The sequence below is a fragment of the Podarcis pityusensis genome (assembly GCF_964106645.2).
Source record: "Podarcis pityusensis genome assembly, chromosome: 12".
Lineage (NCBI taxonomy): Eukaryota > Metazoa > Chordata > Lepidosauria > Squamata > Lacertidae > Podarcis > Podarcis pityusensis.
Genome location: NC_138037.1, coordinates 52,593,726 through 52,611,175, shown reverse-complemented (window position 1 = coordinate 52,611,175; position 17,450 = coordinate 52,593,726). Strand labels below are relative to the sequence as shown.

Below are 17,450 nucleotides of genomic sequence, written 5' to 3'. Positions count from 1 at the left end.
TTATCTTATTCTGCTCTCCTTATACCCGAGACATTGTTATATAAACCAACACAGAGGAGGCATAAAGTAAATAGTAAATTAAAGGGAAAGAAAGAAAAGAAAACAAATGAAAGATGGAAGGAGAGAAAAGCACTGTTGCCCCAGTAGCCATCAATACCTACTCTTAGCCCCTCCCTCTCACCTGCTGAAATTTCAGACCGCTTCACAGCCAATCCCTCTATTTTAAACATTTTGCTGCTTTCCAGCAGATGCTCTATTGCTGCCATCTTGGTTTCCACACAGTGTATAATTCTCCCACAGTGCATCGGGCCAGTGTGCTGTGGGGAAACCAAGGGGGTAGCCAGAGAACCACAGCAACGAGGGCTCAGTGTTCTGCTGTTGTCAAGTGATAAGAAGTTTAAAAATAAAGGAGGGAAGCTGCCTGGTTCACAAGGAGGTAGGGGTGTTTTAAAATAATAATAATAAATAATAATTTTTTATTTATACCCCGCCCTTCCCGGTTCAGAAAACCGGGCTCTGGATGGCTAGCAACAAATTTAAAACACTTAATTGCGATACAACAAAAAAAGCATAAAATGCAATATAAAAGCATGAATAACAATAAATTCAAAGTTCTAAAATCATTTTAGGGGAAAATCCATCCAATAAACATTAGGTGATCACCAGGGCTAGCTGGCTAAATTAGTCCTATTTGGGCCAGCGAGAAGACCAGGGGAGAATTAGCTGTGGGATCCCAGAGTGGGTAATCTTCATAAAAAGGGGAGGGGGAGGGAAGAGAAGGGGAATAAAAGTTCAGGCTAAGTTCAAATTGAAAGATAGGCGGAATAGCTCTGTCTTACAGGCCCTGCAGAAGGAAGTTAAATCCTGCGCCACCGGGGCCGCGCCGAGCCTGAGCTGCTGCCAGTCCAAATGGAGGCAAGGACCCCAGCTCCCACCTAACCTTCACTGTGACAGCCTCACTCCGCTGTGGCGCTTCCGGCGCCCAGCACCCTCCCGAGCATGCGCATGCCCCCCTAAAACAACCTCACCCCTCCCAAAAAACCCGGACATTTTCTTTAAAGTGTAAAAATCCACCCAGATGGGCATGCTGCCCCCCCCCAAAAAGAGGACATGTCGGGGTTTTCTCAGATGTATGGCAACCTGATTTTAACCCTTTATTCATCCTGCATAGTTGCCCTCCCCTCCAGGATCACATGCCTGCAATGGGTGTGCAAAAATTGGAAGTAGCTACCCCACATTAACATGCATGCATAATGTATCTCTCTCTCTCTCTCTCTCTCTCTCTCTCTCACACACACACACACACACCTCACAGGTTCTGTTTGGCGTGGGGAGGAAGTGCCATACCATGTACAGTTATAGCTTTCAAAAAACAAATGACTTTATTGGGAATGTAGAAGAAAGAGAGCACTCAGAAGAGGAAAAGTATTGAATGCTGTTCTGCTACCAGAACAGAAAATGAAGGAAGGAAAGGGGAAGGTGAGTGGCCAGATCCCTTGTGAAGCTACAGATGCTCCCACTCTGCTTCATTTCTGGCGCTTTATGTTCCTCGGTCAAAATAGGTTTGGACTCTTTCTGCTTCTTAGCTCCAGTTCTCCCCATTCCTTGTCCATTCCTCCCCTCTGTCACAGCAGCCTCTTTTTTTATGCAAAGGCTTCTTCCAGGAAGAGCTCCAGGAAGGAAAAGTCATTGGTGAACATCTTAACTCTTCCTGGGACATTTTTCTAAGTGTCTATATAAATTATTTATTTTTCCAGTTATTTATATTCTGCCTTTCAGGAAATACCTGGATTACCAAGATGGCTTACAATTAACATTCATTTATATATGTTAAAAACACAACAAACATGGAAGAACCAGAGGTATTTTTTCTAGGTGAGTTATTCCTTCATTGTAAATTTGTTGCCAGAATTGTTATAGCAAACTTTATTTTTAGGGGAAATGGCATAATCCATTACTACTACTACATAGATATTTTAATATTGGTGGGAAGAGAATTAAAATCATAGTGAAAAATTTGTTTATTTGCATAGCTACTTCATTAAATACAAATTAAAGATAAATCCTATAGTTAGATGTTAATGGACAGCCAACCAACCACAACTGATGTAATTTCAATAAAAAGGGGAAAAAACCATACCTTTGATTTTTCTGGCTTCTTTAATGATTTTCTGAAGTTTATTCATTTCTGCATCATATTCTTCATAATTTATATCCCGAGCCTCAACTTTTGGAGCTTGAAATAAAGATGGATCTGTACCAAGGTAGGAGCATTGTAGATCACCGCTATCACTCAGTGTGACTATCACACCTTTCAAATCTCTGCATAAAAAGGGGGGAAAGCTGAACAGCATCATACTGAAACAGCACAGAATGCCAGTGAAATGTCCTTTGCTATTATAAATGCTTCCAAACATATTTTTTTCACAGGAACTATTAGTACATTTTGGGGGGCAAATCTATTTCTACTGAGTTTGTGTGGCTGGTGAAATCAGATCACTTGTAATAATCAAAGTACCACCATCATGTTTCATGTCACCCGAATTGTCCAGTAGCACCTTAAAGGTAAAGGTAAAGGGACCCCTGACCATTAGGTCCAGTCGTGGCCGACTGGGGTTGCGGCGCTCATCTCGCTTTATTGGCCGAGGGAGCCGGCGTACAGCTTCTGGGTCATGTGGCCAGCATGACTAAGCCGCTTCTGGCGAACCAGACTAGCGCACAGAAACGCCGTTTACCTACCTGCCGGAGCGGTACCTATTTATCTACTTGCACTTTGACGTGCTTTCGAACTGCTAGGATGGCAGGAGCAGGGCCTGAGCAACAGGAGCTCACCCCATCATGGGGATTCGAACCGCCGACCTTCTGATCGGCAAGCCCACAGTAGTACCTTAGAGACCAGCTAAGTTTGTTCTTGGTATAAGCTTTCATGTGCATGCTTGAGTTGGTCTCTAAGGTGGTCTCTGGACAATTTTTTTATTTTTATATATATATTTCGACTGCGTTAGACCAACACGGCTACCTACCTGAATCATGTCACCAGAAGTTTGTTGTGAACAAGACATGTAATTAAGAAACTGCTAAAATACCTCTAGCAACACAGAATTTTAGTATTTACACTCCCAAATCTGTTTTAAAAAGAAGCCTACTTAAATGAGCAATGAGATGAGTTTGTAAAATGCTTATAACTTTTTTGCTGTTAGCAAAACCCTTCTGTGGGTTGCTACAGCACAAAGAAGCAAGCAACAGCAGCTGCATTATGTGTAGACAAATTTAAGTCTAGAACCTTATGAAAGGGGAAAGGAGTTAGGAGTACGGGGAAGTTACAGCTGGTTGATAGGTGAAGTATAAGCACCCGCTACCCTACAGCTCTGAAAATTGCCCTTTCCCCAAGCTGCTTTTCTCAGGATCTAACACAGAGCATGATTCATTTGGTTCTAACTTATTTAGATCCCTAGTCCGCACATATGATACACACAAATCTAGTTTGTATTAATCAAACTTGTCTGTATCCTAAACATTTGCACTAGCATGTTCACCTGCAACGTTATGGTAACATAATCGTTATGCTGAGTTTATGTGATTCAACACTGGCATAGCGCATACTAAACATTTGTGTGCAATTGATTTGGTAATAAGTCCATAAATGCTCCATACAAGTTTAATAGCCCATTGAGAGTCTTTTGAAGACTTGGACCAAAAAGGCAATCTTCAAACATTCCTATTTTTGGTAATCTATTCTTTCTGCCAATAGTTCCTTTATGGTTGCTCTGCTTTCAAGAAATATAGGCTGTTTAAGCAAAGGGTTGTAAAATACAATGATTTTCCTTTGCTCTGGTTGGATATGCTGCAATCCTATACACACTTAAGAAAATTTAAATTACATTAACTTTGCTGACATTTAAGCAGTCAAACTACATGCAGGACTGTAGTGGGGTTTTTTTAAGTACATTTCCTCCAGGTCCTAAAAGCTATGGTGTTTTATATTTTAAAATTAAGCATACAGGACTCCATGAAAACTTTAAAGATTTTTCTTCCCCGTAATTTTTTCCATGCATTCATAACTGCATTGATATAAAAGCAAGGTAGCAATTGAATTATGAAGTATTAATTTATCTTATGGAACACCTGACCCCCAGACGGTCTTAGTTTAACCAAATTCAAAGCTGCAGTTCTCAAATGGTTTGCCCCAGAACAGTGTCAGTGGTACTATTAACAGAGCAAGTTGCTTCAGGGCTGCAATTATAAAAGGGATCTAAAATAAATTTTATAGCCATTTTCCTGCAGCTACTGTAATTGTCTGTATAGCTATGAACATTACTACTGTAACACATTTCAAACAAAGTACAGTTTCAATTACTTATTGTTGAGGTAGAATATTTTTGAAAGATCTTAAAAGAAGCCAAATAAATGTAAGAACTAAAAGATTTTTTTTATTTATTACTGAAGAAACTCAATTGAAACAAATTATTTTGGTACCCATAATACAGTTATTGTTCAAAGCAAATTCTCCACACATATGGTAGTAATTTGAAAATCTATCTTTTACTGGATTTTGGACAAAAATAATAGCATATGCTTTTTGCATGTTTCTTTTGCAAAACAAATTGCTCAAAACATAGCATTTTAACAAATCCAAGTGCTTTGCATACTTTTTGTCATACAATAAAACAGTAATCATTCCAGATGGATTAATAAAGCCTTGGATCTATAAATTACCTGGCTGCCTGTTTGATTTTTTAAAAACCATTTTTACTCTACCATGTACTATTTTATACTTTAGAAAAGTATTCCCATTTAACAGCAAACATCCCTTTTATCTTTAAAGAATGACCACACTAATGAATCCTGCAATATTAATAATATATCCAATTAGAAAGTGTGAATAATGTTTTCTCTGGTGTTATTGTTGCAGTTCTTATTACTTCACTCAGTGTAATGAAGATTCTGAGCATGTCTGACTGTCTTCACCACCTGGTTTCTGCACTGACTTCCATGGAAGTAGGTTATAATCTGAAACATTCATGATCTACATTATCAGAAAGTCTGAATTCTTCAGTATTTTTTCTGGATGGTGACAGTCAAAAATACAAACCGTGCACAATAGCTAACATCGCTTATGAAGTGAGAACAGTGTATGTAACAAAACAGGCGTCCAAAACTGAGAATTTTTTAAAATATAAAAGTAATTTCTCTCTCCCTCTCAACAGCCTTCCAATAAAAAAAGGGACGTGGGTGGCGCTGTGGTCTAAACCACTGAGCCTCTTGGCCTTGCTGATCAGAAGGTCAGCAGTCCGAATCCCCGCGAGGTCCCGTTGCTCTGTCCCAGTTCCTGCCAACCTAGTAGTTTGAAAGCACACCAGTGCCAGTAGATAAGTAGGTCCCGCTGCAGCGGGAAGGTAAACAGTATTTCCACGCACTCTGGTTTGCGTCACGGTGTTCCATTGCACCAGAAGCGGTTTAGTCATGCTGGCCACATGACCCAGAAAGCTGTCTGTGGACAAACGCCGGCTCCCTAGGCCTGAAAGCAAGATGAGTGCCGCAACCCCATAGTCGCCTTTGACTGGACAAAAATGTTCAGTGCTATTTTAGTCCATGACAGCTTGGTCAAGTTTTTCTTAACTTTTTCAGACACAGAGGTAGCGGTCCTTGGCCAAAGCACCATTCATCCTCCAGACAAATTAAACCACCAGGGATAGCACATCCCATTTCAACCTACCCCGCTAACACCTGCACTACCCACCCCGCCACCTCTGCCACTGGTGGAAGAGCAGCACCAGCAGCGGTACTGATTTGGGGCAACATCACACCAATTTGGGGAGAGACCTCTCACACTCCACAAGATCTTGTGTGATTTCAATGAGCTCTCATCATAAACTGCCATGATTTCACCCCAAATCAGTGCCAATGTCAGTGCAATTTCTTCACAGGCAGTGAAGATGGTGAAGCATCCACAGGGGCGCCACCACAGGGCTTCTGCCGCCTGAGGCAATGGACTCACCCCACCTAATGGCTGTGCTGGCTCTGACTTTCAGGATATATTTCTCATGGGTGTATACCTCTCAGTGCAAATGAGCACCTCAAACTATGATCCCAGTTGTAGTCATTTATTATTATATTAAAATTCATGTATTGGCTAGTCGCTTTTCTGACAGAGTGAAAATAAAACCATATACAGTATGTGAAAATAACACCATGTATCCTAAAGTCACCACAGTCTGCATTGACGTTCATTCTAACAAACCCAAACTCTGGGTAAGTGCAGGAACCACTAGAGTCTCTCGCTGCTCAGAGATTGGGGTCTATGGAACAATAAAGTTGCTCCTTAGATAACTTTGATTGCACACCTACATATGGCAGCTAGAATGACCATTGCACAGTTTTGGACAAATTTAGATGGGGCCAATCTTTCTACTTGGTACACTAAAGTGTAGGATATTGTCTTGTTGGAAGAATGATTTCATACCTATTTTGGTCTGACTTTCTTTTATTTTTAAGCAAGGAGGAATATGGCTGAGGAATTGGCCTATGAATGAATATGGCTGATAGAGCGACTCAGGACAATTGAATACTTTAATTACTTTCCCTTGGTATAATAGGGTTCGTGTTTTATAACTTTGTCTTGTTTAACCCCTCTGTCTATGCTATAAATTGTTCTAGTTGCTACCTGCCATGCATTCATATACCTGTGGTTTATTTATTTTGGCTTTATTTTATGTCTATATTTGCTCAAGGGTGATCTTTTATTATATATGGACTATGTATATTGCTATCAGCTCCTGAATTTTGCAGAATCCTGTATAACCGTTTTTTGACAATTAATAAAAACTATTTAACAACAAAATACCTATTTTCAAGCTAAAACTTTCAAAGACGGACTAGTATCATCCTATTATAATATATGTGTTGCACTTTTGTTTTTTTAAAGAAGTCTGAAACATGAAGATAGACAGCTAATTAATGAATGTTAAAAATGACTCTACCAAAACTTATATGAAGGCAGCTCATTAAACTTTTTTGTCACATTGGAACAATAAGAAAAATCTTCCCAAAAGCAGGTCAGCAACTTTTAGTTACCACTGCCACCCGCTGGTGACGGCACCATAATATATAGTAAAAAGTTTTTATTATATTGACTAAACCAAAAGAAAGCCAAAAAAATTAATTTGTACTTATGGGGTGCCTGCTGTGTTAAATTAAATGGGTGTCAAACCTTTTTACAAGGTCAAAATTATAGCTAGATTGTCTACATAAGATGAAATTCTAGAACTACAATATACCTACACATAATATGTAATACTTTCCATTAATTCTTAAACTGTAGTACAATTTAAACCAGGGGTGCAATTCACCAAAGTACTCCTCCTGTGAATGACCCATAGGCATTAATAGGTGGGTTTGAAAGGAGTGCTTCATGGACTGTACTTTCCAGGTCATGAAAATGATATTGAGTCTTATTACAAAATTTAATTAGTGGCTAAGAGAAGAGATTTGTTAAATTAGAACCATATGCACCAAATACAATTTAAAATGTATATTTCTCTAAATTTAGAAACATTTTGCTAGTACCTCATCTTTCCATTCCTGCTGCTTTAAGATAATACCATATCATATACATAGTTTATTTGCTATATACACATGTACGTTCCACTGCTCTGAATAACTTTATACATATGCTATTCAAGGAAAGGATAAATATTTGAAGGCAACCCAACTAAATTTTTCCCAAAAGAAATCAAGAAACCCAGCCATATGTCCCTATATCATATATTAAAACATGGTTCTCCCTGTTGCAAAGGTTTGGGGTAAGAAACAAGAGGCTGAAAAACAAAGTAGAAAGCTTACAAGGTACAAAAATATTACTCTAGCTCCCATGCACCTCATCATATTCCAATTATGACTTCAGAAGCTAAGGCACATTGGATGGCTGTTGCAAAGCTCATCCACCTGGACACCGGGCCAGGAAGTCAAATTTTAATTTAGTTTAGTTTATAATTTATATACTGTTTTTAAATAATATTTAAAGCAGCTTTCAAGAATACAATATAACAAACCACTAGCAAAGTTGATCAGATGTGACAACTGTCCCATAACTTTCTCCAGCAAACAGTTATTCCTTGAGAACACATTGTCAGATGTGGGGCAAGGCTAGAGTCCCACAGGCTAGAAGAAAGGCAGTTATGATGGCCCAGTTACTCTCCTCCAAGACTCTTTCCCTGACCACGGGGAGTCAGAGCTCCTTTGTTTTCACTCTCCCCTTTCCGCTGCCTTTTCTATATGTGGCTCTTTCAGATATGCCCACCTGTTGGATCTCTGGCCATACTTATCAGTAGGTTGTTACCCAGGAGGAGGTCATTTCAGGCTGTCCAAAAGGAATCTTGATTCCTTGCCTAAAAGCAGCAACCCACTGCAGATTTGCTGCTTCCCTGTTCACTTTTAAATAAATACATACTGACTTTCATCACAGAGATGATGTAGCAAGGTAAGGAAGAAAAATATAATTGTAAAAAGGAAAAAAAAATATTCAGAGATCTCACATCAGTTTACGACAACATAATGTAATGTGTCTTAGGCTGCAATCCTGTACCCACTTGAGTTGAAGTAAGCCCCCTAGAACACAATGGGACTTTCTCAAGAGTAGGCAAGTGCAGGCAAGTGCTGTTAATGAAACCCAGAAGGATTTCAAGAATTACTTGGGAAGGAAAGGCTACATTATATCATAAATAAAGGCTATATTATATGAATATGATGTCAACAGACACACAACAGAAAAAAAAGGAAGAGTTATGCGATGAGGGTAACCTAGATTCCTGCATTGTAGGGGGTTGGACTAGATGACCATTGGGTTCTTTTCCAACTCTACAATTCTATGATTCTATGGTTTTAACTTTGCATCATCAGTGTCTGATCAAAATAAAAAGAAGAGAAAGTAATAATAATAATAATAAATTTTATTTATATCCCGCCCTCCCCAGCCGAAGCCAGGCTCAGGGCGGCTAACAGCAATCAAATAATCAAACAATCAAATAATCCAACATTCTAAAAACATTTCATTATAAAAATTAATTAAAATCAAATTAATGGCAACTGTTAAGCAAAATTCTGTGCCGGTTGCCAGAGGAGGGAGTCAGGCTGTGCCCTGACCAAAGGCCTGGTGGAACAACTCTGTCTTGCAGGCCCTGCGGAAAGATGTCAAGTCGTCAGGGCCCTAGTCTCTTGTGACAGAGAGTTCCAGTAAAGGTATTCTGTGTTATATTTCCATGATGATCTCCACAAATCTTGTGTGATTTTGCATACAGCCTTTTTAATTAAGAAAGTACAATAATCTAGTCAAAGGTCTTTTAAAAATAACATATATATGATCATATGCAGCTACAGAGTTGTGCTACTTAAGTATAATGTACTCTATTCAGCAAAACCTCAACACAGACTTAAGATTTAAATTGGAATTGTTAAAAGAAACCATTCAGTTTAAACTTTTCACATTCTGTTATACTGAAAACATTAAATGCATAAAGTCATCCAGTTCTCACTGTGTGCCATAACTGGCAGAACTTCTGTTAAACCAGCACTGTTGAGAAAAAGAAACTTTGAATCCTGCCATCTTTCTTCTATAAAATACTGCAATAAGTATTAGGTATTCCCATTTTTTTTAATATGGGAGTTTTTCTATTTTTATATGATGATGCTTTAACGGTTGTGGTGATGTCACCTTGTAAGAAGGAGTAACAGATGGGCTGGAATGAAGACCAAAGAATTTTTCTACATCTGGATGATGATGAAGACTGTATGTGCAGTGGTTTTCTTTATAACTCCACCCACAAGTTCACATTTCTTCACATTTCACTTGTTATATTAGCTTCAACATTCATGTTTGTCTGCTGTTGGCTGTGCTAAACTACAGAGAATGTTTCCAGCAAAAAAACCCCAACAGCTTAGCATATTGTTTAAACTTCCTATTACACTTAAAAGGTAAAAAAGGTAACGGACCCCTGACAGTTAAGTCCAGTTGCAGACGACTCTGGGCTTGTGGCGCTCATCTTGCTTTACTGGCCGAGGGAGCCGGCGTTTGTCCGGGTCATGTGGCCAGCATGACTAAGCCGCTTCTGGCGCAACGGAACACCAAAACCAGAGCAGCGCACAGAAACGCCATTTACCTTCCCGCTGGAGTGGTACCTATTTATCTACTTGCACTTTGACGTGCTTTTGAACTGCTAGGTTGGCAGGAGCAGGGACCGAGCAACGGGAGCTCCTCCCATCATGGGGATTCGAACTGCTGACCTTCTAATTGGCAAACCCAAGGCTCAGTGGTTTAGACCACAGCGCCACACTAAACCACCATGCAAACAATTGTTCATCAGCTTACGTAGCAATTAACTCCTGTCTAGACTACTGCAGTGCATTATACATGAGGCTACCTTTGAGGACAGCCTGAATGCTGCTGCTTGTTAGGAGCATAACTTAGTTCTGAAATATTTTCACTGGCTGCCAATCTGTTTCACAGCACTGTTTGAAAATGCTGGTGCTTGCATCATCATCATTTCTACCACTACCACCACCAACACCACCTTCATGAATCAGATCTTTATTGTTGTGGGACCTTTCCCTTCAATAGGTGCCTCTGTTGTCTTTTCAGCACCTACTAAACTAAAGACTCTTTCCCAGTCTGCACCTGCATTGGAATTGTTTTAAAGATGTTTTAAATGTGGTTTTTTTATTGTTTTATCACTTCTTGCTGGCTGCCCTGGACTCCTTTGGGAGAGAAGGTGGAACATAAAATCAATAATAAATAAATAAAATATTGCCAGTTGGATGGGAAACATTGGGCAGTTCTGAGCATGCAGTTCCTCCCTCCAATTCACCAACCAGGGCTGTTGGTGCAGAGCACTATTTAAAAGCTAAAATCCCAGCAATTCCCTGTTTGGAAGATGGATGTGGATTCAGACCCAAACAGAAGGATTTTAACTTTTTTCAAAAGGGCTCCTCACAAGCAACCTGAGCTACTTTGTGCACAGAGCACTGGATCAAATGGATGTTTCTTTATATGTTCCATAGATTTAACAGTATTTCTACCAAAATAAATTGTTTCAAAATTATTCTGCAGGAACTGCAGGAAGTAGGCTATTTCATTACTCAGTAAAATAATATTCTCAAAAGTGAAATAATGTACTTTCACTGGCTTGTCCATACCTGTCATCTCCTTATAATAAAAAGCACTGGATTTGTTTTGAAGATACACTTGGGTCTGTAGTTTTGTTTAACATTTTTCAGCAGAACCTCTCTCCCATGAAGGGCAACTACAGAGCTTTCACTAATGAGTAATATACCTACAATATTTGATAAGAACAGAATTGACAGGTGAGTTCTTCCTAGATGTCAACTCCCCCCACCCCCCAGCAAAAAAAAGATAATAACTAGAGATATCTTAACTATTTCTATGACTTGACTAAGTCTATTCACCCCCTGGTAGCCATATTCCAAAGTTAGTTCCACCACTGAACCCTTCTGAAATTCTAAGTTAAGCCAGGATTAATGAAAACATTCCCAATAAATATTCCTTCCATCCCAAAAAGCAATGCTTTCAAAAGCAAGCAATAAATCAGGAATCTAAATTGTCAGCATGCAAGAGAATTTACCTTAACCTATAAGAAAATTTCACGTAGATTGCAATCCTAAACCTAAATCCCACTAAATCCTAAATCCCACCAAACTCAGTAAGGCTTACTTGAGGAAAATCTAACAGTTTACAACAAATCAAACAAATCTGTCCAATAAGCTTAATAATTATGTAAATTGTTGGGTTATTTGGACAATTTATGCCCCACTTATATGTAAACAAAACATAGGCATCTTCAACCACAAATGTAAAAAGTATCAGAATTTCTATTATATGAAACACAACTAATAGAACTTTAGTATAAAACAAACATAAAAATCAGCTACAAAAATACAAGGAAAATTCACAGTAAACAAGTTGCAAAATAGCCTCTAAACACCAGGAAGTAAAATATTACAAATGAAAAACAACTAGAGAGTTTAATCAAGTCAATCAAACTCATCAATATTCTAAACCAATATACAGTACTCAACCTTCTTATTCTAACACACCTTCAAATCACACTCTGAGTGCTCTGCAAGCCTTGCATCCTCAGTCAACAACACTCACATGTTTACACCATGAGGCCCAGACAAACCTCTCACATTGTAGTATCACTGCTAAATCTACCACAGGAATAGAGAATTAGAACGCACTGGACCTCAGTATAGACTTTTATTTTATATTTCTTTTTCCCAAAGGGAACTTGGTAAGCCTTTGCTGTGGTCAATGTCAGCAATGACATATCCCTCCACTCTTCATTATGGTTAATAATAATAAAAAAATGTATAGGACCCCTGGATAGTTAAGTACAGTCAAAGGCGACTATGGGGTTGCAGCGCTCATCTTGCTTTCAGGCCAAGGGAGCTGGTCTTTGACCAGAGACAGCTTTCTGGGTCATGTGGCCTGCAGAACTAAACCGCTTCTAGTGCAACGGAACACCATGATGGAAACCAGAGCGCACGGAAATGCTATTTACCTTCCCATCACAGTGGTACCTATTTATCTACTTGCACTGGTGTGCTTTTGAACTGCTAGGTTGGCAGAAGCTGGGTCAGAGCAACGGGAGCTCACCCCATCTTGGGGATTCAAACTGCCAACCTTCCGATCAGCAAGCCCAAGAGGCTCAGTGGTTTTGACCACAGCGCTACCTGCTCCGTTCATTATGAAGAATGGCTGTAGGAGAGGGGATACAACCCCATTGCTTGCTGCCAATCTATGTCAGGATTGTGCCCAGTTAACAGGGTTGCGTTTTACCCAACTCCTTAATTACAGCTTTCAATGTTTTGACTTTAACTTTGCTTTTTAAAGTTCAATTGTATTAATTTAAAACATACGAATAATTAATATGATTTATTTTTTTCAAAATTCCAGAAGCAGCACTGTTGCTTAGAGCTGGGCAAGAGCAACAAAATTAGAATCAGTCAAAGTGTATTCCAGAAAAAGAATAAAAAAAACAACTTAAGCTAAAATTATGCCATTAGTACTTACAGTAATTTCCCCACTCTTACTGCCACAGGAATGTGGGGAAGCTGAGCTGCCCACTTTAGAGTCACATCTTGATAAACGTGTAGAATGCTACTGTGGTTTCCAATTAGAGTGTTAACTACGGCTCCAGACACTACAATATATATGCAAAGAGTTTAGAACCAATCTGTCATTCAAATTGCTTTAAGCTTATACCATTTCTCCCTTCATAAGGCATAATATAATATAATACTTTATCTACCTAACTATCTATCTATCTAACCCCACACTGTACACTGGAAATAACCAATTTCAACTAGTTACAAGTACAAAAAGGTATACAGAGTTTATGTATTATTTTACTTAAATAACAGGAAAAAATTCTGGGAATATTATGGAAACAACCTAAATTATAGAAAATTTCAGTCACCAACAATTGTGGACAGCTGTCAGCTAAGGCCAACACCAAGTCTTCATCTTCCTTTGTCCTCTTGGTGTCACTTAAAGCAGATCAATTCACCCTGCCGCATGGTAAGACCAGCCCTGATTAAACTATTATACTTCCAGTACAGGTGTCCCCCCACATAAGTGGGGGCTACATCCCAGGCTCCTGTGTGACTGTGCATTTGTGTAAAGTGGGGAACACCCTCTAAAAAGTCCCAAAATGCCCACTTTTCCCCGCTCTCCAGTTCTCTCTCCCTCTCCCCCGCTCTCTCTTTAACTAGAGTTGAAGCTAAGGGATGGACTGGAGGCTGGAGGACGTGCAGGAAAGCCGATGTTGAACTACCCCACATCAGCTGTTAGGCGAGGAGGCTAGGCAGCCTAAACAAAGCCCCACTGCGCCTCAGGTCTCTGTGGGGCTTCCTCTGCCCTCACTGAAGTCCTTTTCGGGCTCTGGGAAACATCTCCTTGCAAGTCATGAGGACTCTCCAACTCTCTTGCACCATTTCCTGGTATAAGTCTATTTATTTAATTATTTCCCGGTGCCAGACGTATATGCTGTCTTGCATAAGTGTGCCTGTATTTCATTTTAGTCACCTACTGCATTTGGTGAAATATCAGATGAATCCTAATTATTAAGTTCAAAACACTATTAATCTGCTGCTAACAAATATAATGAGCTAAATACCTGATCACTTAATGTTTTGTTGGTAAATCAGAGACAGAATTATGAGCAAATAACATTGATAAATATCTGCTTTAGGTTAGATGTAAACTGTTCAGGCAGTACTGTATAGTCCAAAGTTGCTTATACTAAGCCACAATTTCTGCTTCCAAATTTCTATATACAAACCTGAATATGGAAGAAAGCAACTTGGGCTGTGGTCAAGCTTTTTAATGAATCGAATTTGTCCATTATCCTTAAGGCAAAAGAAGTTTCTTTCCCCAAGCACAAACACACTGGAAACAAGTTGGTTGACGGAAACAACACATATATCCAACGCTTGTTCTCCAATGTTTAAAACCCAGTCCACCTAAAGAAAAAATAAAATCAATGCACTTTAATCATATCACAAGGATGGCTCAGACTAAACTAGTTAAATATCTCACTGAAATCAATGGGACAAATTTGTTTGTTTTTAAAATGTAACAACTTAGGCTGCAATCCTAACCCAATTTACCTGGCAATATCATCCCATTTAAATAAGTTGCAACAAAGTGCAACTAACTTAGTCTGGATACTACCCATACATAGCTAGCTTTGTTACAATGGAAGTTATAAACGGAATGCAATTGTAAAGAGACTAAGTACAGGGTGTCATAATCTGCCGTGCTAACATAGGAGTTACATATCTTGACTACCTAACATCACTTCATTTTGTGATTTGTATTGTTTTATTTCTCTTTGCTTTATTGGTTGCCATCAATACCATTCAGTTCAAGAAAGGCAACACTCCATCATGCCAGGAGGAAAATAATAAAGTGCTGTATAGCATGCAGGAAAATGAAACACAAACATCATTGCTGGGCTGGGGACAGTATCAACAGAAGTCCATTAATAGAGCTGAATCCTTCACAACTATAAACTAATATTTTAAATCCTTTAGTATCTATGGAGCATCACTGATTATCCATAAGAAGTAGCAAATTTACCACAAGCCTTTTTCCTGACCCACGCTTTTGTTGCTCATTTTCTTGGGTCTCAGCGTCTTTTGCAAATGCAAGCACTTGGTACCTATTGAAAAAACAAACAGTATCTCTTAAAAGTTTTTAATACTTTCATATTGGGAAATTACTTCAGAGTGCATAAAAAACCTGATTTAAACCTATTTTCTAGACTCCCATCCTTTATTATTATGAAATGGAATAACTGCATTTGCAAGTTTGACTCTTAACAAATAATTTTAAATGTGTCTTGCCTGGATAGCCCTCAATCAATCAATTCAGTTTATTGCATTTTAGCAAACAGCCATTACACGCATAAAAATAATAATAGCAACAATACTGCTACTAATAGTGGTTTAGAATTCTACTCCCCAACCTTTAGATGCTAAACCATTTACCATAGCGCCTTTAAATTTTGTTACACAATTTTGTAGATCCTTAATAAGAAATCTGGATATTCTAAAGGATATATACTTCTCAACATCAGACAACAGAAAACAAGTCTTTGCAAGAGATCTGCGATCTTAACAATGGGTGGATGTAGTTATTTCCAAGAGCGTTATAAAAAGGGTATTCAATGAGTAAATGTGTTGTGTCGTCTATTGACACAGAGTTACAGCTGCAAATTTATATTTCTACATATTTATATCTTTAATGAGAATATTGACTTTTAATTGATTTCCAGCCAAACATATTCTTTTCAACAAATACATTGCATGCGCAAAAGAAAGTTTTTTAACTGGCTGGGTGGGTATGTTTACTTGTTTTTATCTTAGGGAAGTTAAAGGTTTTAAAGGTTTTCTATTGTTGATATTGGAGAGGTATGGAAAGGCAGACTATAAATATTTTAAACAAAGAAACGTGTGCAAACAAACATTTCCCCCTACACTATGGGTTGGATCCAGACAGTCATGTTCAGAATGGACCCAATGGAATCAATGGAACATTAGTCTGAGCATGACTAAGACTGGATCTAACCCCGTGGTTATGTGCAGAAAACATCTAAAGCAGCTATTGGACATTTGGGGATAGGAGTGAAAATGAGGTGTTTGTGTACTTTTTTTAGTACTCGCTGCTGTTGGAATTTCTAGGATACCTGGATGTAATCACTTCCAAAACCAGTTGCCTACCTAAGCAGACCATTAAATCAGTACAGTGTTTTTTGTTTCAGATGCATCCTCCCTAATACTTGACCATTTTGATGTAAGTAAACAGTAAAGGGCAACAAATACAAAATAAAATGTTACATGTTTGACATCTCTACGTACTTGTAACTCTCAACTTGCCGGCAGGAAGAGACAGTAATGAAGGAATCTGTTCGAGAGCTATATGTCAGCGGACCAGGAAGAAGAAAACCAGGTAGAAAACGACCAAATGAATAGCTTTCTTGTTCAAATAACATAAGCATTCCATCCACAGACTGTATACAGATCAAGTCACGACCTAAATAAAAAGGAAGCAGTGTATAAGGTCTTCCATTTTGCGGGAAAATAGGCTTAAAATTGAATGTACATGCATATTTCCTGAACACACACTACAGAATCACTTGTACATCCTTTGAAGAGTATGTAACTGAACACGACCGACTACTGCAAAATTATTAAATTTATTTACCAATATTTTTCCAGCACAAGAGGCAGATGAAGTTCCTAGGGCAAGGAGTCCCACATTATAACAAAAAAGGTCCTCTTCAATGTCTTGCCCTGTGCTGTACCCCAAGTTTTGTACTGTTCCTTATGAAGTGTAAAATTTTATGTGGCCTAGGTTCTTAATACTGTGGTACCTAGGTTTAAGAACAGCGTAGTTTATGAACAACTTGGATTAAGAATGCTGCAAACCCGGAAGTAGGTGTTTTGGTTTGTGATCTTCGCCATGGAAGCAGAACATGTTTTGCTTCCTGTTGAATGTGTTCCATTTGTAAATTGAGTCCCCCGCTGCTATGGGAAAGCACACCTTGGTTTAAGAATGCTTTGGTTTAAGAACAGACTTCCGGAACGGATTAAGTTCATAAACCAAGGTACCACTGTATTGGGATTGTTCCACCCACCTACAGACAACCTTGTGCAACAATGTGTTTTCTGTTTGTGTTACTCTTAGGGAGCAAACCAGACCTAACAGGCCAGGGTCATGATTAATAATAATAATAATAATAATAATAATAATAATTTATTATTTATACCCCGCCCATCTGGATAGGCAGGAGGGGGGGAGTGTTGTTTGCTTTTTTCTGCATCAGGTCAGCACTGCTGAGTGACCCAAGGGCCAAGGTCACCCACAAATGCCC

General features: G+C 38.8%; 1 protein-coding gene across 6 annotated transcripts in view; it reads right to left on the bottom strand.

Moving 5' to 3' along the window:
* The window catches only part of BBS9 (Bardet-Biedl syndrome 9), a 220,530-nt gene that overhangs the window by 187,077 nt on the left and 16,003 nt on the right, over window positions 1–17,450 (bottom strand). For all 6 annotated transcript variants that reach the window (XM_080975779.1, XM_080975777.1, XM_080975778.1 and 3 more), the window contains exons 6-10: window positions 16,435–16,609; window positions 15,155–15,236; window positions 14,355–14,535; window positions 13,085–13,214; window positions 2,141–2,322 (exon numbers count right to left, since the gene is read on the bottom strand). In XM_080975779.1, the coding sequence (XP_080831905.1) occupies window positions 2,141–2,322; window positions 13,085–13,214; window positions 14,355–14,535; window positions 15,155–15,236; window positions 16,435–16,609 (750 nt within the window). The remainder of the gene's footprint in view (window positions 1–2,140; window positions 2,323–13,084; window positions 13,215–14,354; window positions 14,536–15,154; window positions 15,237–16,434; window positions 16,610–17,450) is intronic.